A 27,761-nucleotide genomic window follows, 5' to 3' on the forward strand; every position below is an offset into this window, starting at 1 on the left:
ATTCTATAGGGCTGTTATGTTGATAGAAGTAGGGAATGCATGCAAAAGGGCCAAGTTTATAGTAGTCACTCAGTTCATTCATCTTGATAATGTTATTGCTTTAGAATGTAGGGTATTAGAAGTTTTGAAATGCTTTTACATACTGTATAGGTTATTGTCAACATACCAAGCACTGATCAGCACTTCCTCTAAGAGCTCTCTGACGGTTGTATTTTAATTGTTTTAGGATGTGACCAACTTTTGTGGAGTTGAGCTAGTTGGCTTCATTATTCCCCTGCAACATTTCCTTTGCACTCATTGATTTCCATGGCTACATGATGATTGCTTCCTGACAGACAAAGGAACACATGTGTTTAGAAGTAGAAAGGAAGCATACAGATCACCTATTGAACCAGAACCCTGTAAAACCTGATATAAATGGAAACGTTGCTTGTTATCTCAGTGTACTTAAATGAAAGAATTCACATTAGTCATCCTCACAGTTGTTAACTCTACAATAGTTGTCCTTGTGAAAGGCCCAGATTATGTCAGGGTACATAAACCAAATTTGCTCCCAGAAGTTGTATAAAATAGACTGTTTACTACATCAAAAATTTTGGAGTAGGGACTAATCCAGGAAAGTGATACTAGGTAATGGGAAATTCGAAAACAAGTTTGGATAGAGGAAGAAATAACTCACCAGTCAAAAACACACAAGTTCCATTTTACTCTCTTAATTGATCACTCCAACAAACATTTGCTGAAGAAGACTTTTATTTATGAAGTTGCAGACTAACTGCTTGGAAATGACAAAGGGGATTGAACAGCTAGAAGTGGCTGAATTCTTAGTTTTGTATTGCAAATAAAGCATATAAATCGGAACCAAATTTTGTCCTATCTTATCTATGGCTTTGAAGAAGGGAGACTATCTGTGTTGAGTCTTGAATGCATAGAAATGTACTCACCAGGCTGACAGACAGGAAGAATGCACTCCAGATAAAAGGATCATCTACAGATATCTAAAGGTGTACAGATCAGAGCCAATGACTCACAGAGATTGATTTGGAAACCAAGTGCTAGCTGGGAACATCCACATTAGGATTCTTCTCATTATTAGTGGCTGGCTGCTCAGTGCATGGAGAATGGCTTCAAGAGGGAAGAGAGGAAGGCAATGAGTTCACTTCTGGAACTCTTTAGTGGGATCATTTGGAATATAATTTTTTGGGAATGAAGTGTGGAGCTCTAGTTGCCAATACAGTAAATCTAGATTGGAAACTTGCTCACACATGAGAGTCTAGAATAAGGGGAAGGGAGAATAGGATTCAGACAGAATCCTGGGCAATCTAAAGAACACATTGATGAAAAGGAGCATGGGAAGGAAGCTGAGAAGGAGCGATCAGGGAGACAGGAAGAAAAACTACAAGAAGATGGCCGCTTTCCTTCTCCATGGCATGGTCCTTTAGTCATTTTTCCTTTGGGAAAGGACAAATCAGAGCAGGAAAGATTAAAGGAGCACTTGATCAGATCTTCTTTCTTTCTTAGCATTTGGAGCTCTTTTTTCTAATGTTGGTCTTTGCCTTTGCTTCCTGAATAAACTCTTAAGAGCCTGGGCAGAGAAAATGGGTGGTTACCCCTGGGTTGTAGGCAAGAATGGAAACTTCTAGTCATTAAGGCCTCCAAATGAGGCTGGGAGGTAATGCTTCCTTGTCAAGAAGATCTGCATTACTCTGAAGTCCTGAGTGGATTCTCCCAGCATGTGTGTGGGACATCCTGGTGGAGATTCCTCATTTCTATCCCCACCCCTCATTCAAGTGGGAAGAAAGGAGAACATTTTCCAGTGGGCTTCTCCAGAACTAGGTATGTTTTACATACTTAGATGTATCCTAAAAAAAAAATGGATGAGTAAATTAACAAACCATGTAGAGCAGTTAACAGGAAATAACTTTATAATAAGCCTATGGACATTGAAGTCTTTAAACATTTTTATGGGTCACTGAGCCTTCCAGAACTCTAATCACTGAACATGAAAGACATTATCTACTAGTATCCATATGAAAAGAAACAGAGGAACAATAACACTCATCAAAATAAAAATTTTAAAAAAGTTATCAATGCCAAGCACAGTAGCTCATGCTTGTAACCCCAACTACTCAGGAGATAGAGATCAGGAAGATTGTTATTTGAGGTTAGCCAGGGCAAAAAGTTATCAAGACCTAATCTCAACCAAAGGGCTAGATGTAATGGTGTGTGACTGTTATTCCTACTATAAATAGTAGGCCAGACCAGGTCCCTCTCTCCTCAAAAGGAGAGTCTCTTTGAAAAATAACTGAAAAGCAAAAAGGGTTGGAGGTCTTGATAGTTGAAGTCCTGAGTTCAAACCTCAGTAAATCTCTCTCTCTCTCTCTCTCTCTCTCTCTCTCTCTCTCTGTCTCTGTGTGTTTCTCTCTGTCTCTCTCTCCCTCCCTCGCTCTCTTTCTCTTTTTCTCCTCCCCTTCTCATGGTACACTACTGTCCCTCACTAATGGCATGATTCTGACTAACTCTTTTATGTTGCCCTACTTTTTGTGGCAGTGTTCTTTTCATTAGTTTGTTGAGTCCTTCCCTCCCTCCTTCCTTACTGCACTTCCTCCCTTCTTTCTTGCTTTTTTTCCTTTTCTTTTATGTATCCCAGTCTAGCTTGGAGCTCAGGCTCTTCCTGCCCCAGTGTCCTACATTCCGGCATTCCAGGCTGTGCCACTATGCTCAGTTAAGTAGCCTGCTTTGATTTTGGGCTCTTTACCTAGTAAGAAATCTGTACTATGAGTGTGTAATGATACATTCTCACCAAATCCTCTATGTGGAAGGTTGTGGAAATATTACATGTGTTGTCAGACAACAAACATAATTATACTAGCAGAAATCAGAATCACACACTGATCTGATTTCACAGTTTACCTTCCCCAGTCTCATGGGAGGTGACTTCAGCCTCTTGTCACAAACCCTCATTCATAAGCAAAGAGAGAGGCTCAGAGAAGTGGTACTGTGGCTCAAGTGGTAGAGCGGGGTGGGGTCTAAAGTGAGTGACAGGAGCTTCCAGGAACATATTGGGCTGTCTGTCCCCCGCCACCCCCCTCCCCGGGCTCTGCATCTCTGTGGGCCTCCAGAGTACACAGATGGATCTTTCGGTGGACCTCCTGGAGGCTGAGCTTTATCCAAGAGAAATTTCAAAGAGAATTGAGTGGAAATGTCTCCAAACCTTTGCTTTGAAGGAAATGTTAAAAAAAGAAAAAGAAAAAGATTATTTTTAATTACTCTAAGGAACATATCTGATATCCTTTTTTAAAAAAAAAATAAAGTTCAGGACTTGGGATATAGTTCTGTGGCAGAGTATTTTTTCGGCATGTGTAAAGTCTAGCCATCAAAAAAAAAAAAGTCAGAAAAAAAGATTTCCTGATATTATACTCAGCGAATGAGGATGTTTTGCAATGAGCTCTTACTTGAATATATTTAATATCACACAGAAGAAAAGAATCCCAAACACATAAAAGTAAATCAGATTAGACTTTGTCTTTTGATTAATGCTTTTTTTTTTCTCACTGAACAGGAAAATACTTATTAACAAAAGTTTTGAGAACAATAAAGCAACTGGAGGTTATTAATATGAAAATATTGTCGATTGTTCCTCCAGAAGAAATCTCCCTGGACAACTCACTTCCTGAAAAATGACTCAGCAAAAGCTCCCCAGAAAACTTGTTCATGTTTAATACAATTGTTCAGGCCAGGGTTTGTTTCTTATCTATAAAATCCTCCATGATGGATGGTTCAGGTTTCTTTTCAATATTAGGCTTTGAATGCAAAGTATTTCTTAATGTAAACAATGGCTTCAGTATTTAAAGCAAAACATTTCCGTTTGTTTAGTACAATTTCCTACTTGATGCCAGAAGCTGTATTTTGGGGGAAATTGTCTGGTTTCAAAGGAGTATAAATGTTTAGAAGAATTTGTGCCAAGTCCTCACAACCACATTCCCCCACCTATGTACATCCAGAGTAGGCAAATGGTTTTTTTCTCCCATTCAGCCCGGAGAAGCTGAGTTCTGAATTTTGCCTGCAGAGGTCCCAGAGGGGGACTCTAGGCAATAATAGAGCTCTATCCATTCCATGAAAATTTCAGTTCTGTTGGAAACTTAACCTAAACAAATGGAGGATAAATGAGGAATAGAATAATAGCTAAAAGTACTAGAATGGTCTTGAGTGATTTCCAATGATATTTTACAAATCCTATCCCCCACCCTTCCAAAAAAATTACATGAAAATCTAGAATGGCAAGAGCCAGTTTCAAGTGTGTGCTGAAAATTGACCACCAGGGTGCGCTATAATCTAGCTCTATGAAGATGGCTGCTCATTTATCAGGAGAGTTCAAAATGTGCATGAGGGAAAAGAGCAACAGTCATCTTAAAATTTTCCAAAGAAGCTGGATGCAGGTGGCTCATGCCTATAAACCCTAGCAACTCAGGAGGCTGAGATCTGCAGATCGGAAGAGAGCTTGGGCAAGAAAGTCCATGAGACTATTATTTCCAAGTAACCACCAAAAAACTGAAAAGTAGAGCTGTGGCTTAAGTGCACTAGCTTTGAGCACAAAAAGCTCAGGAACAGCACATAGGCCCTGAGTTTAAACCTCTGGACCAGCATACATCCACACCTACCCCACCAAAATTCCCAAAGAAAACACTAACAAAATTTACTGGTGAAGCTACATTATTATTATTATTATTATTATTATTATTATTATTATTATTATTATATTTTTATGTGTGCAAGTCCTGGGGCTTGAACTCAGGGTGAGGGCACTGTCCCTGAACCTCTTTGTGCTCAAGACTAGTGCTCTAAGTCTTGAACCACAACACCATTTCTGGCTTTTTCTGTGTAGTTTATTAGAAATAAGAGTCTCATGGACTTTTCTGCCCAGGATGACTTTGAATTGCAGTCCTTAGATCTCAGCCTTCTGAGTAGCTAGGATTATAGACATGAACCACCCACTGGTGTCCAGCTTGTATAATAATTATTTTTATTCAGATTAGCAGACTTTGTAGAAGAGGTTTTGATTTCTCTTAAGCCTCAAATACACATGAAGAGAAAAAATAATCTTTGTTAACTAAGACAATTACCACAGAATTTTCTGTCAAATTACAAAAAACCTCCATCAACTTAAGTGAGCAGTAAATGTACTCACATTAATGCTGAGTTAGTATTATTTCATCATTCCCATTCAAGTCTGCTCTTCATTCAGCAATCATTCTCTGCTTACCCACCACACACCTAACAAGCTGTATGTACTTTGAATCTGAAGAAGGCACATTCCTTGTTTTTGTGCTTCTTGTGCATCAGCAAAGTAAATATGTAATGAAACTATATTATTAGGGAATACAAGTTTTGATAAAAGCAAGGTCACAAAAAGTTATGAACTAGCTAATTAGGAGGCTGAGAACAGAAGAATTGAGGTTTGAGGCCAGCCTGGGCAGAAAAATATAAAATCCCTTCTCAGTCCACTGTTGGGTTTAGTAATACACTTCTGTTGCCCCAAGCTATGTAGACACATCCCAGTGGAAGGAAGGTGGATGAGATAGCATGTGCCCATCATCCAAGCAGCAAGGGGAAACCTCAAATAACTAGATTGCAGTCCAACCATGTGCCCAACTGAGACATGAGACATGATCTCAAAAGAACCAGTGGAAATGGGGCTGAAGGTGTGGCATAGCAGTAGAGTGCCTGCCTAGGAAGTATAAGTTCCTGAGTTCAATCCTTGAATTATAAGAGATAGCAACAAATCACTCTAGAAAACAAGTGACAATTGAACAGTCTTGGAAGTTAGGTAATAATAACAGCTGACACTTATGGATGCACCTGCTAGATGTCTTCCTGAACAAATGCTTAAGTTATGTCATCTTTTTATAACCATGTTGCAGATAAGAAAAACTTATTTGGAGAAGGCTTCTAGATGAAGGAAGCAGCATACGTACAGGTTAGAGATATAGAAATCCTACACCAGTAATGGCATTGAAATAGTTACAAAGCCAGTTGCTGGTGGCCTACACCTGTAATCCTAGCTACTCAGAAGGTGGAAATCTGAAGATTGGGGCGGGGGTGGGGGTGGGGGTGGGAATTGGTCTGTTATGGAGCTTGAATTCAGGGCCTCCGTGCTGTCCCTGAGCTCAGGCTCTACCACTTTGAGCCACAGCTCTACTTCTGGTTTTCTTTTGATTAATTGGAGATGAGAGTCTTACAGGCCTTCCTGGCTTTGACCTGTGATCCTTAGGTCTCAGCCTCCTGAGTAGCTAGGAGGATTACAGCCACAAGCCATCAACACCCCACTGAGGACTGTGGTTTGAAGGCAGCCTGGGCCAGAATCTCTGTGAGATTCTCATTTCCAATTATCTACCAAAAAAAAAAAAAAAAAAAAAAAAAAGCTCAAAGTGGAGCTGTGGCTCAAGTGGTAGAGTGTTGTTAGCCTTGAGTAAAAAAACTCAGGGATAGTGCCGTAGGCCGCAAATTTAAGCCCTGGACTGGGAGAAACGTGTGTGCATGCTTGCGCGTGCGCGCGCACACACACACACACGCACAGGTTAATAGGAATTCAATATGTTCTATAAATTTATAAACAAAAAAATGGCAAATTATGTCAGGTATTTAGAATAAAATTCACTTACTTGGAAGTGTATTTTCATTGACACATAAAAATTGTGCTATTTAAGAAGCATCATACAGGGGCTGGGAAGGTGGCTCAGTGGTAGAGCGCTTGCCTTGCATGCATGAGGCCCTGGGTTCGATTCCTCAGCACCACATAAGCAGAAAAAGCCGGAAGTGGTGCTGTGGCTCAAGTGGTAGAGCACTGGTCTTGAGCTGAAGAGCTGAGGGACAGCGCCCAGGCCCAGAGTTCAAGCCCCACACTGATAAAGAAAAAAAAAGAAAGAAAGAAAGAAAGAAAAAAGAAGTATCATGTATCTCAGAGAAATTTAATTTTTAAATGTTTTTTAACTTGGCGCCTCAAACTTGCTATATATATATATATTTTAATAATAGGCATATGGTATTGAGGAAACACAGATCCATTGGAAGACATGAATATTTAGGAAAAAACAGAATGGGTCCATGGAAGCACAAGTTTGGGCACAGTAGACTTTTCCTTTGAAAACTAACTTCCAAATAACGTCATGCTGCTTTGAGTCTCCTGAAAATAATAATCATATGGTTTTTTTGGGGGGGGGAGGTCCAGTCGTGGGGGCTGAACTCTGGGCCTGGGCGCTGTCCCTCAGCTCTTCAGCTCAAGGCTAGCAATCTACCACTTGAGCTACAGCGCCACTTTTTTTTTTTTTTTCTGCTTATGTGGTACTGAGGAATCAACCCAGGGCCTCGTGCATGCAAGGCAAGCGCTCTACCACTGAGCCACCTTCCCAGCCCAATCATATGGTTTTAACTGAATACCTTGAAAGATTTTTCTAATCTTGCAATACTAGCACTACTAAAATTCTAAAATAGTTGTGTTACTTTCTTTTTTTTTTTTTGGTCAGTCATGGGCCTGAACTCTGGGCCTGGGCACTGTCCCTCAGCTCTTCAGCTCAAGGCTAGTGCTCACAGCGCCACTTCTAGCTTTATCTGCTTATGTGGTACTGAGGAAGCCAACCCAGGGCCTCATGTATGCAAGGCAAGCACTCTACCACTGAGCCACCTTCCCAGCCCCTTGTGTTACTTTTTTAAGTGGCTAAAACAACTTAGAACTATTTTATTTTAGATAGCTTTTGCAAGACAAACAGCAATTTCATACTTTAGTATTCATTGGCTATCCATTATTTACAAAGCACTGTGCTTTTGTGTCAAGATTGTTTATTGAGGGCTGGGAATGTGGCTTGTGGTAGAGTGCTTGCCCACTATGCAGGAAGCCCTTGGTTCGATTCCTCAGTACCACATATCCAGAAAAGGCCAGAAGAGGCACTGTGGCTCAAGTGGTAGAGTACTAGCCTTGAGTAAAAGAAGCTCAGAGACAATGCCCAGGCCCTGAGTTCAAGCCCCAGGACTGGCAACAAAACATTTTTTTTTCTTTCTTTTTCTTTTCTTTTTTTTTTTTTTGTTGGTCGTGGGGCTTGAACTCTGGGCTTGGGTGCTGTCCTTGTGCTCTTCAGCTCAAGGAGAGTGCTCTACTGCTTGAGCCATAGCGCCACTTCTGGTTTTCTAGTGGTTTATTGGAGATAAGAGTCTCACGGACTTTCCTGCCTGGGCTGGCATTGAACCGTGATTCTCAGATCTCAGCCTCCTGAGTGGCTAGGATTACAGGCATGAGCCACTAGCTCCCGGTAATATTATTTATTGAACAAATATTTATCAAGGACCTATCTTGGCCTTGCCATCCTGCTAGCCACAGGAGCAGTAAAGCAACAAGGACCAAACCTCTGCTTACATCTGTTCACCCTGGTTACCATCCCAGACACACTTCTGTGACCATGCCAGCTCTCCATAGTATATATTGGATTCAGAAACATTATGTGGAAGAATATTACTAGAATAAAGGATTAAGAGTCTCATTTGATGTATCACACGTTAATCATGCTTCAGTTAAAGCATGGATTAAGAAAAAAAAACTTCTATGCTTAGTTGATCAGAGCAACACACATGGACTTATTTCTCTCATTCCCTGGCCTCCACACTGTTATTAATGCAGCCAAGACTACACTAGACTTCCGTTGGCTGGGTCATACAATTCACTTCTATTACGCTTACAGTCATCAAGCTGTGCTCAGTCTTCATTCATAGTTTTCTCTCTGTAGCCTCTATCCCTCCCTCCCTTGGCAAATGTGTTCTTCTTGCTCTGATATCATAATCTTTTTTTTTTGGTCCGGTCGTGGGGCCTGAACTCTGGGCCTGGGCACTGTCCCTCAGCTCTGCAGCTCAAGGCTAGCGCTCTACCACTTGAGCCACAGTGCCACCTCCGGCTTTTTTCTTTTTGCTTATGTGGTGCTGAGGAATGGAACCCAGGGCCTCTTGCATGCAAGGCAAGTGCTCTACCACTGAGCCACCTTCCCAGCCCCCCTGATATCATAATCTTAAGGAAGCTTCCTACCTTTCTTCAAGGCCAGCTGGGCACCATCGTTCATACCCCCATGGCAACAGCCTATGAATGTCTCTTTCTCTACACTTCAGTTATGAGCTGATTCTCCTAGAAGGCTGTTGGCTCTTTGGGAGAAGGAAGTATATTCATGTAGAATATTTCTGTAGAACTTTTCCAGAGTAGGTATTGACTATGGAAAGAATGAAGAAGGTTTTAGTTCAAGATTGGAACTTCACACTTAGGGCTGAGGTAGACTTTTTTTTCTTTAGCACATTGGATGACCAACATTCCTCAGGCTTCTTGGTGGTGACTTTAAGTAGTGATATAAGTTCTCAAACCCTTTGTCACTTACTGGCCAGGTGGCCTAGGGTAAGCTATTTTCTTTGAGTTAGGTGTTTTTTTTGTTGTTGTTTTTGCTTTGTTTTGTACTAGACCTAGGGCTTTAACTCAGGGCTTTGGGCGCTGTCTCTGAGCTTTTGTGCTTAACTACTGTGCTCTACCTCTTGAGCCACAGCTCTACTCCTCACTTTTTTGGTAGTTGATTGGAAGTGAGAATATCATAACCTTTCCTGCCCTGGCTGGCTTTGAACTGGGATCCTCAGATCTCAGCCTCCTGAGTAGCTAGGATTACAGGTGTGAGCCACTAACACTCAGCTAGTTTTATATATACCACTATATATAGGTCTAAGTCTGTACATATGTGTGTATACCTATATAATATATATGTATATGTATAAATTATATATATTTATAATTTAATTATAGGCTGGGGATATAGCCAAGTGGTAGAGTACTTGCCTAGCATATGCAAACCTTTTGTGGATAGTAGAAATTCACATGTTAGCTAGGCACTAGTGCTCACACCTGTAATCTGAGCTACTTGGGAGCCTGAAGATCTTGGTTCAAGGTTAGATTGGGTAGAAGAATCTTTGAGACTCTGTCTCTTTAATTAACCAGCAAAATGCAGGAGTGGAGGTATAGTTCAACTGAACAGCTGTGAGAGCCTTTATTTTAATGCTGTTGTATATTAATTTCATATGTATTTGAATTTTATCTGGATATCTTGTGGGATTCACTCATTGTCTTAGATTTTCTGGATATAGAACAACATATTCTAAAATGATCTATTTTTTTTCTTTTGTGTGTGTGTGTAGGTACTGGGGCTAGTTCTAGAGCGACTAAAAGAAGTTCCTAGCAGGCTAATAAGACAGAGGCTAAGCTATAGAGAAGGAAGAAGAAAAAGGCCCAGAAGGAGACCACCAAAACCAGGGTCAGAACAATATTATTCAAGGGCTGCTGGTGTATTCAAGAAAGACCCCTGGGCCACTTCCGCTTGATCCTAGGAAGTAGTTATACAGTGGGCAGCTGGGAGGAGAGGTGAAGGGTCAAAGACTGGGAACATTCCAGTCCGCACACCATTCTTTTTTATGGGTATCTTGGAATATGGCTGCTTAAAACTTTTCCATTTCCTCCTTTTCTTCTCCTTATTTGGCAGATCTGCCGTCAGCACTTGGGCGGGGGGGGGGGGGGGGGGGGGGAAGAGGGAGAGAGGAGGGGACAAAGGACCAGGGGACTTTGTTTTTCTGACTCTTAATTTTTGGGAGGAGGGCCTCTTGGGTGGACTTCCGGCCGGAAATGCTCTCAAGGAAAGTTCTGAATGGAAGGAAGATGCTGGGTGGGCCAGCGGGAAACAGGAAGTTGTTGCCTGAGTCTTAAAGAGAGTGGAGGAAAGTGAGAGGCAGGAGCGGGAGGAACAGGAGAGGGGGGTGGTAGAAGAGGGAGTTGGGGGGGGGTCAGGGGGAGGATCAGGGACCGCCAAGTCCGGGATCAGAAGACCTTCAGCCTCCCGGGAAGGATGGTGGCTCTGTGCTCTGGTCGCAGGGGTCATTTCAGTGGCAGTCATCAACGCTACAGCGGTTTGCTAACAAAACTACTTCATGAACTAGTGCAAAAGTGCTGCTTAAATGAATACAGCCTTACCTTTCTGTGTATGAGATAGCATACACTTAGACTCCTCAAGTGGCTTTGAGAAACACAGTAAAAGCAAATGTGACAAAATGTAGCCATCTGGTGAAGGATGTGGTAGCTGCTCACTGTGTGCTTCTGGCAACTCTTCTCCTGTAGGTTTGAACTTTTTTTTTTCAGGGTAAAAATTTGATCTGCGGGGGAGAAGAGTCAATTTTTAAGCCAGGCACTGTCAGGGCAAGATGGATGATCATGTTTGTGACTATGCCTTCATTACCTATGAATTTTCCCTCTGCAGTGTACTCCCATGCTCATGTACCACACAGGGGATGTCTCCTCATAGAATTATGTAGTCTCGGGTTCTGTTGAATTCAATTTGAAATGTTGCATTATTTGGATTGGCATTCACCGGCCAAAATAACCTCTTAAGTCGTAGTTTTCATTCATGTTTCTAGTCAAGGAGTGTGTGTGTGTGTGTGTGTGTGTGTGTGTACACGCAGACACACACAAGCATGCGCTGATCATGGGGCTTGAACTCTGTCCCTGAGATATTTTTTTTTGCTCAAAGTGGACACTCTACCACTTGAGCCACAGCTTTACTTCTCATGTTTTGGTCGTTAATTGGAGTTAAAAATTTCATCAACTTTCAAGACTGGGCTGGTTTTGAATCAAGATCCCTCAGATCTCAGCCTCCTAAGAAGCTAAGATTACAGGAATGTGCTACAAGTGCCCAGAAAATGAGTTTCTGTGTGTGTGTGTGAGAGAGAGAGTGTGTGTGTGTGTATGTGTGTGTGTACTAGTACTGAGATTGGGACTTGAACTCAGGGCCTGGACTTTGTCCCGTAGCTTTTAGTTAGTGTGCTAACATTTTCAGTGGGCATTTTTTCAGCAAACACTACATAGAAGGTGTATACTGTTATGTAGAATTTAAGCATGATTCAGATATTGTTTGTAAATATAATTTGGCACAAGTTAAACTTGCATAAAAATGATTTCAACATAGGAAAGTGTATTTTGTTAAGTCTTACAGGAGGGTATTGTTATTTTGTGTTACAGGTCAAATGGTGTTGGGAATATTCCTGCTGCATTTATTCTACCCTGCTATGGAGGGAAATTAGAGCTAGAGTTGGGGGTAATGGTAGGTTGAAGTAAAATGCTAAGTTCAGTTGCTATTACTGACTAATCCATCTTTCAGTGAATTAACCAACAGTGCTTGTTATTGCTCTTGTGTTTGTTGTTTGGTTGGGGGCTTGGCTGATTTATTCTAGGTCTGGATGAACAGCTTGTTTTCAGGCTGCTATTGCTGGATGAAAATTTATGCTTTTGTCTACAGATCTGTGGATTGGTTGGGATGACTATATCATGTCTCTCTCAGAGAATACCTCCTCACATGGTGGCAAAGGTGCAAGTTAGCAAACAGAAATGCATGAGGCCTTACAAGGCCTACACTGGGAATCACACACCATTGCTGCAGCTTACATTGCCAATGGAAGTCACATGACTAAGCACAAAGTCACAGTGCAGGGACAAACACTACTCCCAGTGAGGTTCTAAAAAACTCTTGGGTATATTTGAAGAGACAAACTGATGCTTTGACTATTATAGTTTTAGGATAAAGTATTTCAATATTTTAATTATTAAAATATCTGAGAAATGCTTAAAGTAATAGCTGCATATGGAAAATGCCAGTACCTATATCTTTAAGTACTCTCTTTCTTGCACTAACCTAGAAAGTATGAGGTTAAACTCACAGTTGAGGAAGAATATCTAATGCACATACCATTTTAGCCCTTTAGGCTTGCTTGGGGCTGGCTGTTGGGCACATTGTCTGTTGATATTTTGAGACTCCTATACTTACTCTCTTGGTGACTACCAGTCCCCTTAAAATTCTAACATGCTTTTTCTATCTCCCCACCAAAAGCTATTCTGCAGAAAGGACCTGGCAAACTAATTCACATTGAGGCAGAAGCAGCCCACAAGGATTAAAATCTAAATGCTGTTAGGTTCATTTGTATTTGAACATGAAGAGAAAGAACTTATGTTCCTAGAACAGAGGAGATAGGAACCAAGAAACTAGACCCCAGTTCTCAAAATTACATTCCATAGAAACCTGCATTTTTCCTAGGCAAGTTGCCTGCCCAGATTTGTGGTCAAAGGAATAAGAGTTGCAGGATAAGTAGGAACACACATCAATGTAATTAATTTAGTGAATATACTTGGTATAAAATGATTATTAAAGCTGGATGCAGGTGGCTCACACCTGTAATCCTAGCTACTAAGGAGGCTGAGATCTGAGGATCATGGTTCATAGCCAGCCCAGGCAGGAAAGTCCTTGAGACTCTTATCTCCAATAAATCACCAGAAAACTGGAAGTGGTGCTGTGGCTCAAGCAGTAGAGTGCTTGCCTTGAGCTGAAAAGCTGAGGGACAGTGCCCAGGCCCAGAGTTCAAGCCCCACGACCGACAGAAAAAATAAAATAAAATAAAAAAATAAAAAATTGTTAAATAGGTGCCCTAAGAAAAATGGGAAACAAAGGAGGAGGCAACAATGCTTGATAAGAAATGTACTCATTACCTTGCCCATGTAATTATAACCTCTCTGTACAGTATTTTCACAATAAAAAGAAAAAAGAAAAAAAAAGAAAAATGAGGGAAGGGGTAACAAGTTAGACAAGAAATGTAATCACTACCTTACTTATGTAGCTGTAACCCCTCTGTACATCATCTTGACAATAAAATTTTAAAAAATAGATGCCCTATCAAATGTATAGGCTTTTTATAATATCTGTTCATAGTTACTTCTTTTCAGAAACAAGTGAATAAATATAGCAGGCCTTAGGCAGGAACTTTCTGAACTGTGTCAAGGTTAATAATAAGTAAAATGTTGTAAGTAGAGCAAGACAGCAACAGCTGTGCAACATTCTTGGAAGCAAAGACTCTGATAGCATGAAGTCAGACAGTCAGCTAGGCTTTGTTGCTTCCTTGGGTGAACATAGACATCTAATAATTGTAGGGAAAGCCACAGTTATTTCATAAATTGTAATCATCCTGAATATAATTCTAATGTCTACAGCTGGAAAATCAGGGGCATGTGGAGCAATGTTGGAAGAAGACAAAGACCAAACCTATGACAATGCCCTGACTGAGATTCAATCTTTTGAGCTACCTATTGAAGCTACTTTAAGGTAGGCATCTTTCTATTTTCTTCTTTCTTTAGTGGCCTTAAGGGAAGCTTTCTATGTCACTTTTGTACTTCTCTTTTTAACAGAATTTTAAAAAATATTTTTGGGAAGCATTCAAAGTTCTGTGCATACTTAGTTTCAAAGTTTTATTATCCTTAGAGAAATTCCAATAAATAGGCAATCAACTTTCTTTTTTGCATTATGCTTGTTTCCTGATCTATTACTGTTAAGGTTAAAAATATATCACTTTCAAGTGATCAAAAACAATCCCACATTATCTCTAAATGCATATTCCATTTATCTATAGGAGGTTTTTATTGCTCTCTCTAAAATATCTCTTAGTGAAGAACACCCAGAAAAATTAAGTATATCAATGGTCCATTTATGTTTGGGTAGATTTGAGTGGTAGGAGAAACTGTAGGATGTTTGTATTGCATTGTTGCAGTTCTGTAGGGCAGATGATAGTGATGTGTTTGATATGTATTTTTTATTTCCATATGAGATTTAAAAATAGCTTTAGTAACATAGATACTGATTTATTCAGTTCAAGATGAGGATTAAAATGAAAGACTATGTGACTTTGAGTTATACAGGTAGGTTTAAAAATATAGTTCCCCCTCATTATCTGCCTATATGTGGCACTTATCAGTATGCAAACGATGGTGTCAATCACTGCCTGTGATAGTGACAGTCAATATTTATTGACTAATATTTGTGGATTAAGGATTTGTTTTTAGGTCTCTTCATTCTCAGAAAAGTCTGAGGACCATGTAGTTTGAGATTCACTTACAGTTTAAACCTCAATTGATTTTTGCCCTTATATTTGAACTTTTTATTTTGTACTTAGTATAGTTTGAATCTCTTCAAAGGACTTAGGATAATGTTGAGGCCACAGAAAACTACCATCTGATTCTTAGATAATCAATATTTATTTGTAATTGCAAAATAGTTTCAACTTCATCATAACTGTTCCACACCTACTTGTTTGAGCATCATACGTCATTAAGGGTAGGTGATTTTTCCCTTTTTCCTAGACAGAAGAAACCTCAGCTTTATAGACATAGGAAACCCAATTTATTTTTTTGGAAACCCAATTTTTTTGTTTTGTTTTTATTTTTTTCCTACCTGGACTGGACTTTGTATTGTGTTGGCCAGTGCTTTCTATAACTTGTACATTTGCCTGGTAGCTAGATGAGCAGTCTAAAGGGAAATAAGAAAAAGCCAAAGGATTCTAGATGTGTTTTAGTTACTGTAGCCTCAGCTGCCATTGCTGCTTCAAAGCCCTTTGATTCTGTCCACCTCCACCCCTATCCTGCCCCTTTTCTCCTGTTATCAGGACCCTGGTCTAGGTCTATAAACGTTTTTTGTTTGTTTGTTTTTTGGTCTTAGGGCTTGAACTCTGGGCCTGGGTGCTGTCCCTCAGCTCTTCAGCTCAAGGAAAGCACTCTACCATTTAAGCCACAGCACCACTTCCAGTTTTCTGCTTGTTTATTTGAGATAAGAGTCTCATGGACTTTCCTGCTCAGGCTGGCTATGAACTGTGATCCTCAGATCTCAGCCTCCTGAGTAGCTAGGATTACAGGCGTGAGCCACCAGCACCTGGCTTGGTTTTTTTTTTTTTTTTTTTGTCGGTCGTGGGGCTTGAGCTCTGGGCCTGGGCGCTGTTCCTCAGCTCTTCAGCTCAAGGCGAGCGCTCTACCACTTGAGCTACAGCGCCACTTCCAGTTTTCTGGTGGTTTATTGGAGATAGGAGTCTCACGGTCTCTCCTGCCCGGGCTGGCTTTGAACCGCGATCCTCAGATCTCAGCCTCCTCAGTAGCTAGGATTACAGGCGTGAGCTACCAGCGCCCGGCATGGTTTGTTTTTTGAAGGTAGAGATTCATGAACTTTTCTGGCTGGACTGGCCTGGCATTGTGATCCTCTGAATCTCAGCCTCTTGTAGTTAGGATCATAGGTAGGAGCCATTGGCACCGCCAGGGCATTTATCCTGGTGTGCATATGCATATGTCTCTGTCTCTATGCCTCTGTCTGTCTCTTACCTGTTTCTGTCTCTTTCTTTTTCTCTTCTGGGTTATAACCCAGGGCAAGGCCTACTTCTTTCTACCCTTTGCAGATGTCCACAGTGCCTACCATACAGTACCTAGATAAGTATTTGTTGAACTAATGAGTTAGTGGGGGACCTTGGAAGACAAGAAAGAAGGGAGATAATCAGAAGGAATAACATCATTTCAGCTAAGAGCAGGAGGAGGTGATGCTTGGTGTAGTAGTAACTGCCAGCACTCAGGAGGCTGGGGTAGAAGATTATGAATTAGAGACTGACTAATCAGTCTCAAAAGACCAAAAAAAGCCCCCAAACAAACAAAAACCAAAACAAAACCCCACAAACCAAACAAAGGAAAAAAATGAAGAGAAGGAGGTGGGAGTATTTAAAAATTGTAAAGCCTTCAGGATAAAGATGACAGAGAAGGGGTTTGGCTGGAGGCAGATTGCCTGGCAGAACTCCAGAGGCTCTGTGGGAATGCTCAGGAATGCATAGTGAGGGAAAGGAGAGGACCCCAGGGGACAGTGGGGTGGGTGGGAATGTCCCAGGAAACTTTCCCTGGAAATTCTCCCACCTGGGAATTGAAGCAGGCAGACTAGCTTCCAGCTCTATTCATGTGTTCCCATCACAGAAGAAAGGCATTTCCTCAAGCGAACATGTCTACCATAACATCCTAAATTCTATCCATGCCTCTTGCTGCCCGTCCTGTTTTTTAGGTAGGAATCTGAGGTGTCTGTCCCGTGTCCGGTCAATGTTCAGGTCAGGGCCAGGTGGGAGTTTTCTTCTTTTACCAGCACTGAGATGATTTCAACCATTGTCACTGAAGGATATTCTTTCACAAAGCATGCACACTTTTCTAGCATGCTTGCCCATCCCCTTCTTAATCATAGGGGAGAATCAGTATTCTCTGTCTAAAGACGTGAGCAGGATGTTGGGGCGGGGATTTCCAGGGCCTGCAGTCTTGTACCTATTCCAGCTGTGTGCCTCCCACCTCCTGTCCAGCCTGGCTCCTCCCCAAGGCGGCCTTTGAGTCAGCACTTTGTGCCTGGTTTTTGCAAGAGTGGAAGGGAATTAAATGATTCGGAGGCTCTGTGTTTTCAATCTGTATATGAAATGCACATCCCTTGCCTATGGCATAAGCATGAAGTTTAAAGGAGATTTTCAAGGGAGAGCTGAGATATTGCTTTTCCCATGGGTTATTTGTGTTGTCGCTTAAAGCTACCTCAGAAAGTCCCACAAATTGAATAGGGGAATCCATTCCAGGGTGGGATTTGGTACTAGTAATACAGATAGAGAACAGGGAGAAATGTAAAGAAAGGTCTTCTGCCACTCTGGTGTGTTGTCTTAACAAGGATTAGCTTTAGTCCTTCCAAATCTCCTAGCTGGCAAAAACTTACCCCCACATAGGTCTAGAACTGGTTTTGCTGTGTTTCCCTTACATTGCTTGTTTTTATCACACTGTAACTATGTGCCAGTTTCCATCCAACTTTTTTTTTTTTTTTTTTTCTGGTCCTGGGGCTTGAACTCAGGGCTTGGATGCTGTCCCTGAGCTTCTTGTTTGCAGGGCTAGCACTTTACCACTTGAGCCACAACACCACTTTTTCTGAGTAGTTTATTGGAGTTAAGACTCTCAAGAAGTTTTCTTCCACACTGGCTTCAAACCACGAAGCTCCTGAGTAGGTGGGATTACAGGCAGGAGCCACCAGCACTGGACTTCAACGTTTTTCATTCTATTTAGATTTCTTGATTCTTCCTCTCTCTATTTGGTTTAGATGTACAGTGTTCCTTGCCAGTTCCTCCCTTTAGTGGATGTGACTGTCCTTGGGAGACTTAATAGCTGTCTGGAGCCGTGCTAGGAAACTAAGTACCATTTTTCCAACTTCCTCAACTAGCATATCAGGGGCATTGATAAGGGTTGCCTGAGGTTGAGGCTAATAAAGCAGTGATGGCAGCTATGGGCTTAGGATAACGCAATAGCAGTGTTGGAAACATTTACCATATTCACAGTAGAAACTCCTGCTACCAGGCTTTATTCACTAGACCTGGTCCCCAAGGACACTGACTGAGACTCGCAGGATGTGGCCTAGGGCTCCTTACGCCCCCTGGGGTCCTGCAGGTGTACTGTCAGCACAGGTCTGTGCTGGAAGTGGGTCTGAACTGATTTGATTCAGAAATCAAGGCATGTTTTGTTGCTGTAACTGAAGTGAACTGATAAGAAAATCAAGGACACATTGTAGGTTATTGCAAAGTTAGTGGGAGGTAGTGGAGGATGTAGCCAAAAAAGGGCTTGTAGAGGGATGGGAAAAAAATAGGAGGAAAAGGGAATTGTACAACATGACGTACCAGAAGAAAATTTTTTGTAATTGTTTTATGATAACATAATTGTTTCACACTTGTATTCACAGGCTCTTTGGGCTCTTTTCCAAAAGCTGACCACGAAGTTTTTTTTTTAAACCAGTGTAAGCGCAAACAGGATATTGTATTTCTTTGACTTTCGTGTTTTTAGGAATGTTTTAGAGAAGACAAAACAATTTTAATGCATAAACTCTATATAATCTATTATGAAATTTCAAGATGACATACATAAAAGTTAACTAGCTGAACTGAGCCATAGGTATTCTAGGATGCTTTTGCTGTTTAGTCCTTCAGAGATGTAAGATTTTTACCATACCTTTTTTTATTAAGTATATTAATTAAAATCAAGGATCTAGGTTTAATCTGGATCAGACACTCATTAGTTTTATGATTTTGGCTTTGGTTTCTGAAACTATGAAGTGGGGAGTATAGTCAAGTATATTTGTAGCAATAGTGATATGAAGTGCTTGGCACATAGTAAACGCTCAATAAGTAGCTTTTACTATTTTTCTCTACAGCTGAAATACATATTCTACTCTAATTTAGTGAACATACACATACTTTATTTTAATGTAAACTATTCTAGAAGTAAACAAACACATTGGAGTAGGGGGAAATATTAATTCATGGGATTTTTTTTTTTTCATTTAGTGTTTTTTTCAGTCCTTACTGGGACTTGACTCTAGGCCTGGGAATTGTCCCTGGGCTTCTTTAGCTCAAGGCCTGTGCTCTACCATTTCAGCCACAATTCTACTTCTGGCTTTTTTGGCAAGTTATTGGAGATAAGAGTCTCATGGACTTTCCTGTCCAGGCTGGCTTTGTATTGTGATCCTCAGATCTCAGTTTCCTGTGTTGCTAGGATTATAGGCATGAATCACCTATACTGGGTCATTTAGTATATATATATATATATATATATATATATATATATATATATATATATATATATATATATATATTTTGTGCCAGTCCTGGAGGCTTGAATTCAGGACCTGAATGCTGTACCTGAGCTTCTTTTGCTCAAGGCCTGTGCTCTACCATTTGAGCCACAGTTCTACTTCTGGCTTTTTTTGGTAACTTAGTAAAGGTAACAGATAATAGTCTCACAGATTTTCCTGCTGAGCTGGATTTGAACTGTGATACTTATATCTCATTCTTCTTTTTTTGGGGGTCCGGTTGTGGGGCCTGAACTCTGGGCCTGGGCGCTGTCCCTTAGCTCTTCAGCTCAAGGCTAGCACTCTACCACTTGAGCCACAGCGCCACTTCCGGCTTTTTTCTTTTTGCTTATCTGGTGCTGAGGAATCGAACCCAGGGCCTCAGGTATGCAAGGCAAGCGCTCTACCACTGAGCCAACTTCCCAGCCCCTATATCTCAGTCTTCTGAGTAGCTAGGATTACAGGCATGAGCCAACGGCACCTGGCTAGTTGTGGGATTTTTATTTGAGGATTTTGTAGGGTTTTCTATTTTGTTTTTAGCTAGGCAGCTGGTGGTTCAGGAGGCCGGGACCTGTAGTAACTTATTTGGAAGGAAATCCAGACAGAAAAACTCAAAAAGTTTATCTCTAATTAACCAGCCAAATGCCAGACTAAAGATGTGGCTCAACTGTTAAAGCACCAGCACTGAGAAAGAAAAGCTGAGATCTTGAGCCCTTAGTACTGACACCAAAAAAACACAGTTTAGTCCTGAGTCTGATTCAAAAGATAATGAGCTAAACAGAGACAGTAGAGGCCTCATAAATATATGTACAACCTGAATATTAGCTTCAGAACAATCTGAATTGTCCACTGAGTCTTGCAAATGTGCTTTCAGGATATTGTTCTAGGGTTAGGATTAGAGATACTATTTGTGGGGCCCAGTGCAAAATAAAAATACTGATTTCCTTGTTCACAAGTTCTTTAAGAATTACAAATAATGGTCAATTAAATAATATTCATTTATTCAGAATTCAAACAACCTTTACTGATGCTGTAAAGGGGAAGACAAACTGATTACTAATCTTTTACGTGATGCAATGGAACAGTTCTTGCCTTGCAGAATAATAGTTTTTCAAAGGTTTATTAGCGGGGCTGGGAATATGGCTTAGCGGTGGGGTGCTTGCCTAGCATGCATGAAGCTCTGGGTTTGATTCCTTAGTACCACATACACAGAAAAGGCTAGAAGTGGCACTGTGTCTCAAGTGGTAGAGGGCCAGCCTTGAGCAAAAGAGCTCAGGGACAGTGCCCAAGCCCTGAGTTCAAGCCCCAGGACTGCAAAAAAAACAAAAAAAAAAACAAGAAATCTTTATAAGACAATCAGTAATGAGCTAAAAAAGAAAGAGAGAAAGAATTAGGAGATGGTGATGGAAGAGTATTAAATGAAGGCTAACAGTGAAGGTCACATCCTTAAGAACCAGCCCTGCCTGACAGCTTAGCTCAGTTTGGCACACAGCATTCAATAAAAACAGTTGTTGAATGAATAAATAGAGGTCTAATTACTTTTGAACTCCTTGAGGACTGGTTCATATTTCCTAAAAGTACCTTTTTATTTGGCTACAGTTTCAAATTTCCTTCTATTGTTCTCCATTGTGAGTTCCAGATTTTTATGGAACAGCAGATTCCTGGACATGATTTTGCAGCCTGAATCTTCCCAGGCTGAGCTACATTTTTGTATATTCTTATGGACATGCAAAGAATGGCCACTTGGGGTCACTGTACCAAAAAACGGAAGCTAGAAGAGCTCCATTGTGACTGAGTATCTGAAATGAGAGTAGCTACAAACCACAGGAAGTGTTAGTTTATTCAGCAAAAGTACTTAACATTTCGCTGCAATTCTACAATTATATTTCAAGGGAGTTCTAAAATCAAGCCAAGTGGCTTATTCATGTAATCTTTTTACTCAAGGAACTGACATCTAGTAGACTGTAGTTTGAGGCCAGCCAAGGGCAGAAAAGTTCCCTAGACTCGTTCTCTGAAATAACCATCAAAAAGCAGGGCAGTAGGCATGGCTCAAGAGGTAGAGTGCTAGTCTGCAAGCTTGAGACCAGATAATTTTTATGATCAAATGTCTGCTGCAGGTTCCCAGGCATAGAGAAGTACCCTACTATCTCACAGACAATGCTTTTACAACATAAATCTTAACAAAAGAACATTTCTGGTTATTTACACACATTTATTATAAATAATGAGGTTCAGGTGCACAGAGCCCTAATGTGTAATTTTGTTGATGGTTAGAAAAAACAACATATGCATATATAATTATATATATATATATATATATATATATATATATATATATATATTTGTCAGAAAAGCAGCTAAGTTATTTCCTTATATGGCTTTCTGACAAATGTCTGGTAGGCCTAGTTTTCAACACTAGTATTTATTGAGCTCTAGGTTCAATATTATACCTTTATTATCTGTTGGGCACCAGGGACTCATACCTATAATCCTAGTTACTTAGGAGGCTACAATCTGAGGATAACAATTCAAAACCAGTAAAGGCAGGAAAATCTTATCTCTAATTAACCAGCAAAAGGCCAGAAATGGAGTTGTGGTTCAAATGGTAAGTGCCAGCTTTGAGTGAGAAAGCTAAAGGATAGTGCCCAGGCCCTGCGTTCAAGCCCCAGTACTGACACACCCTCCCTTACCCCGAAATCTGTATCTATAAAGTCTCTTTTAGTCCCTACACTATTTGGTAAGCTAAAGACTCCTGTGTCATCTCCTGTTCACATTTGAATAAACTGGGCGTACAGAAGTAACTCCCCTAGGCCAAACATCTAGTAAACAAGAGTTGGAATTTGACCCCAAGAAGTTAAATGTCTGACCAGGCTAGCTATCATCTACAGCCTCCTTTTGAGATTTCCTGAGAAAGGTTGATAGTTCCCTGAACAAAGTCTAAGTTGTTAGTAGACTAAGTCAAATTCTTTGTTGTTTCATATTGGACACAATGTAAACCCTGCTCTGACAACCTTCCTGATTTATTTTTCCCTCCTGGAAGTTCTGGAAAGAGATTTGGGGGGGAACCTTAAGAAGTTAATATCTATTGTCCCAGAATAACATGCATGTGAAATCTGTTTACGTGTTTGACAATCTCCAGCTTCCTCAGACAAGATGGATTATTAATCCTTTGGATAGGCTGTTTTCTCTTCATTTATATATTTGTTATATCTATAACCATAATTAAAATCAACAGAGGGTGTGGCTTAATGGTATAGTGCTTATCTAGCAGGCTCCAGCACTGGGTCCAATTCACAACGAACCACACTTAATCATTTAGGGAATTTTTTTTCTTTTTTGTTTTTTTGTACCAGTACTGGGACTTGAACTTAGGACCTTAGCTTTTTCATTAAGGGTGGAGCTCTATTACTTGAATCCCAGCACTATTTCCAGCTTTTTTGGTATTTCATTGGAGATAGGAGTCTCATGAACTTTCTACTTGTGTGGCTTCAAAACTCAGCCGTTCTGAGTAGCTAGGATTACAGGTGTGAACCACCAGCACTCTGCCAAACTGTTAAGTTCGTAGCAAAAACCATCAGGTAGTAACAAACCATCAGAAGTCACAGAAAAGAAACAGCACAGTCCATTTCAGAAGGAGACTAGAATACTGCTATACTGGTACTGAGGATTCCTGTAGGCAGGTATTGGCATAGGCCTGATGAGAAGTGTGGGTAAGCAGGCCCGGCTTCCCAGGGCAGGGCAGGTGGAAGTGGGTTTGGATGGATAATGTCAGGACTGAAGAGAAGGGAAAAGGGAAAAGTTATAATACTCAGGAAAGGAATACCCCTGCAGGAAATGCTAGCAACTAGGAAGCTAGCCTATGCCACAGGCCCTGCTCCCCTTACCTTACCTTGCCTTAATTTACTCTTCAGTGCAGTGGATTCTGGGTGTGCTTATCCTTTGAGCTAAAATAGTCTGCTATTTCCTTTAGGGAGGACCAGATTTTTATTCTCTTTGTAGGAGGAGATAAAAGTTATCCTTATTCTTCATGATTCAGTTTCTGACTCAGTTTTCAAAAGGAACTAACTTCCCACCCCACCTCCCTCTCATGAGAGGCAATCAGCCAGTGAAAAGTTTCGTTTTAAAAATTAATTAAAAACATTTTGTATGAACAGCCAAACCTCTACATATAGAGACTGATTATTTAAAAACAACAACAACAGATGACAGGACTGTAAAGCAGGTCCTGTAGGGGAGGAGGGTGAAGGGAGGTGAATGTGTCAAAATGCCTTTTAAGAAATTTCCTTTTTGAAAAGGAAAAAGGGGAAGAACAGAGAGTGATGTAGGAGATGAGACTAATCAAGGTGCACTGTACACATGTCACATGTTTCCAGCCTAGGCAGCAAAGTCCTTGGGACTGTTCCATCTAATTAACCACTAAAAAGCTATAAGTGGAGCTGTGGCTCAAGTGGTAAAGCACCAACCTTGAGTGAAAAAAACTAAGGAACAGCACCCAGGCCTGAGTTCAAGTTCTAGTCCCAGCAAAAAAACAAGAATATGAGACAAGGGCTGGGAATGTGGCTTAGTGGGAGAGTGCTTGCCTAGCATGCATGAAGCTCTGGGTTTGATTCCTCAGAACCACATAAACAGAAAAAGCCAAAAGTGCCACTGTGGCTCAAGTGGTAGAGTGTTAGCTATGAGCAAAAGCAGCTCACGGACAGTGCCTAGGTCCTAAGTTCAAACCCCAGGAATGGCAAAAAAGAAAAAAAAGAATATGAGACAAAAAGGATATTGAAGATATATGATTAAAGTAAAGGATCTTTCAATTAAAAATCATTCTGGATTACCAGGTTCAGTCTAATTTAATCATTCAGGTCCTCAAAGGCAAAGCTACTGCAGGGGTGTTGGTGGCTCACGCCTGTAAGCCTAGCTACTCAGGAGGCTAAGATCTAAGGATCACGGTTCAAAGCCGGCCCGGGCAGGAAAAGTCTATGAGACTCTTATCTCCAGTACACCACCAGAAAACCAGAAGTGGTGCTGTGGCTCAAGTGGTAGAGTGTTTGCCCTGAACTGAAAAGCACAGGGACAGCACCCAGGCCCAGAGCTCAAGCCCCATACCAACAAAAAAAAAAAAAAAAAAAAAAAAAAGAAAAGGCAAAGTTATAGACTTGGTCAGAGTCAGAGGGAAATGTGCCTACAGAACAGTAGTCAAAGAGATGTAATGTTGCTAGCTTTGAACATGAATGAGGGGAGTAGGGATGGGGCACAAGCAAAGTAATCTAGAAGCTTGAAAAGCAAAGAAACAAATTCTTCTTTAAAATCTTCTGAAAGGAATACAGTTGTGCTAAGCCCTTATTTGTAACCCTGTAAGACACACTTATAGTCTACAGAATTACAAGGTAATACTCTTGAGTTGTTTTAAGCCACCAAATTTGTTATAGCAAGAAAAAAAAAATACTCTGGGTGTGGATGGCTTGTGCCTGTAATCCTAGCTACTCAGGAGGCTGAGATCTGAGAAATGCGGGTCAAAGCCAGCCCAGTCATGAAACTCCAAGAGACTCTTATCTCCAATTAACCACCAGAAAAACTGGAAGTGGTGTTATGCTTAAATGGTAGAGAGGTTGCCTTGAGCTGAAGAGCTGAGGGACAGCACTCAGGCCCAGAGTTCAAGCCCCACGACTGACAAAAGAAAGAATAGAAAATACATAATGGTCACTATTATACATGATGAGAACAGCAATATTAGGTGACTCTACTATAGTCATTTACAAGTTAGATATAAAGGGATTGTTGTCTTGTCCAGTGTTACATAGCTGTGCAGTGAACTTAATCTAGCAATAGAACACTTGAGTTCATATTTTATACTTTTAAAGGCAATTCCACCTCGATTTTTGCTGTTGAGGAAGGAGCCTTCTCCTAGAGGCTAGAGGAAGAGAGTCAATCACACACCTGGTAGAGAAGGGTCTGGCTGACTCAGGGGAAGCTCAAAGTCCAGGACTTCTGGAGACCAGAAAACAATTGTCCCTCAGGCTGGATTTGCATTTAGGCTTCTGATTAATCTTTCTCTATCCCTGCTTTGATCATGACAAACTGGCTCATGTTGTGTTCCATAAACTGGTTAAGCAGGACTCCTTTGCTCCACTGGCACCTTTGCTCTAGCCAACAGGCTCTCTTTACACCTCGGCTGCCCACCCCTTTTCCAGAACGCTGACTTCTTCCCATCCTAGTTACTCCTACCTTGGGACCCTAGGGTGGGTTCAAGGACTTTGACACCAAGTTAGATATGGTCCCAGGCCTCCTTTGTATCGTTGCACTCACCCGTTTTAAGTTCTTGTTCTGGTTTTTCTGACGCTTATAATTAATTTACGAGTTGGCTAACGTCTGTGAACTTGTCTGGGGCAAGCGGACACGAGTTCATTAGGATCAGGCATTATGATTGTCACCTCGAACTTTGGTTCGTCCCTAAAAGAAATTTTAGGACCATGGCTTACTTTTCAGGAGAGCACATTTTTGGTTTTCCTGACTCCCCATTCCTAGAGTACATCGGGCCCTCGGGTCAAACGTTCCCAAGCTTTTATTGCAGCTCAAGGGTGACTGTGGGTCACCATCTTCCTTACTATGGTACTCCCAGCGTGTAAGGGGGGGTCTGGCACACAGAACAAACACCGCCATGTATCTTACAGCTAAAGATGCAGGCAGTAGACAAGCTAGGGCTGGTGGCAGGGGTTGCCACGTCCTCCCCAACCCTTTTGGGCACCACTACCAGCTCCAACGGGCACTGGAATCCCTGTGAGTCGCGCGCCCACGCCACCACCTATCCTGCCAAGGCCCCACCCACCCACAGAGGCCCCGCCTTCAAGGCCCCTGCCCCGCCCCTCCACGTTTGCGCCACCTGCCGCTGGCTCCCACGTTCCCCGCGGCCCCGCCCCTTCAGCCCCGCCCCGCCCTGCCGCGCGCCACCTGCCGCTCGCCCCCGCCGTTCGCGCACGGGGCCGCGCCTCCCCAGCTCCTCAGCTTCCAGCCAAGATGGCGGAGAGCGGTGAGGGTCTGGGGACAGTCCCGGAGCATGAGCGGATCTTGCAGGAGATCGAGAGCACGGACACCGCCTGCGTGGGGCCCACTCTCCGGTAAGCCCCTCATATTCCGGGGCTTCGGGTCGCCCCCCGCCAGCCAAGTTGTCAGGAGCGGGGCGGGCGGCGGCCGCGCGCAAGCTCCAGCCCGACAGGTGGTGCGCGCGGGGGCAGCGGGGGCACCCGTGGACGGCTGGACTCCGGCTGGGGCCGGGGCGGGCGGTTGGGCGGAGCCGGGAGGTGGCCGCACCTGTCAGCCCGCGGTGTGGGGGCGGGGGCGGCGTGGCGTGGCTTGGCGTGGCGGGCCAGGCCGCCTCAGCCCCGGGAGCTGTCACCGCGCAGCCGGTGGGTGTGGTTGCCGCGGAGGCTCGCACCCGGAGCGGTGGCGCCGCCCGCCGGCGGCCGAGCCACGCGCCAGGTCCGGACTCCACGCCGAGGCCTGCGCCTGTCGTGCCCGCGGCGGGTGTAGGTGGCCCGGCCGTCCTGCAGGGGAAGGTGGCAGGTCGCGCCCCGCTGGCGGTCCTGGCGGGGCGTGGGAGAATTGAAATTGAGCGGGAGATGCCAGCGTCCTGGTCCCCAGCGTGGGCTGCGGAGAAAGAGCCGGGGACCACGGAACGCCCTGGGGGAGCCTGCGCGCCCTGGACAAGCTTAAGAGCAGCCTTTTCTTATTGAGGAATAGCATGTTTTGCATTTAATTTCTCCGTTTGTCTTGAGAGCAGATTTCCATCTGCTCTGTTTAAGAATAGTGCCAGGCAATGACTATTCCATGCCAGACTCAATACCTGCTGCCCTAGTAGAACAGTAGCCCGACATTGTACTGAGTCATTAGCTGAAGCTCCGGACAGTCCTCAGGAATAAGTTCTTCAAGAAAGAGCACAGTTCGTCTCTCACAGTGGGGATCATTTAGGAGACTTGAGACGGGTGGTGCTTGATCCATAGCGTTTCTTCTTCATAGACCTCTTGCGAACGAAGCTCTGAGGTTTCTGCACCTGTAGATGACTTAAGTACAAAGTGAAGTCAGTTCAAGTTGGATAAATTCACCTGGCCCCCAGAGCTAGATTGAACTCAAGGCCAGGACTTTTCTCAGCATTTTGCTAAAGATTGGTACTCTATCACTTGAGCCACATCTCCATTTCTAGCTTTTTGGTGATGAGTTGGAGATAAGAGTGTCATGGACTTT

The 27,761-nt window shown here is 42.3% G+C and overlaps 1 protein-coding gene and 1 long non-coding RNA gene across 7 annotated transcripts in view; one reads left to right on the forward strand and one right to left on the reverse strand.

Moving 5' to 3' along the window:
• Nucleotides 1-274: 274 nt before the first annotated feature.
• Nucleotides 275-26,912, reverse strand: LOC138826136 (uncharacterized). The gene is made up of 5 exons (XR_011371569.1): nucleotides 26,832-26,912; nucleotides 25,830-25,973; nucleotides 11,036-11,214; nucleotides 9,068-9,245; nucleotides 275-328 (listed from the first exon to the last, which is right to left on the reverse strand). It is a non-coding gene; the product is annotated as an uncharacterized lncRNA (long non-coding RNA).
• Exoc6 (exocyst complex component 6) overlaps nucleotides 14,047-27,761 on the forward strand; it is a 127,557-nt gene continuing 113,842 nt past the window's right edge. Inside the window, exon 1 of one of the 6 annotated variants that reach the window (XM_070021213.1) lies at nucleotides 14,047-14,204. In XM_070021213.1, the coding sequence (XP_069877314.1) occupies nucleotides 14,083-14,204 (122 nt within the window). In that variant the 5' untranslated portion in view covers nucleotides 14,047-14,082. Of the gene's footprint in view, nucleotides 14,205-26,500; nucleotides 26,639-27,761 lie in introns of those variants that run through there. The other 5 variants (XM_070021212.1, XM_070021209.1, XM_070021208.1 and 2 more) reach the window with 5 other exon arrangements.

Source organism: Dipodomys merriami, unplaced genomic scaffold (genome assembly GCF_024711535.1).
Source record: "Dipodomys merriami isolate MVZ:Mamm:240054 unplaced genomic scaffold, mDipMer1.0.p SCAF_14, whole genome shotgun sequence".
Taxonomy (NCBI): Eukaryota; Metazoa; Chordata; class Mammalia; order Rodentia; family Heteromyidae; genus Dipodomys; species Dipodomys merriami.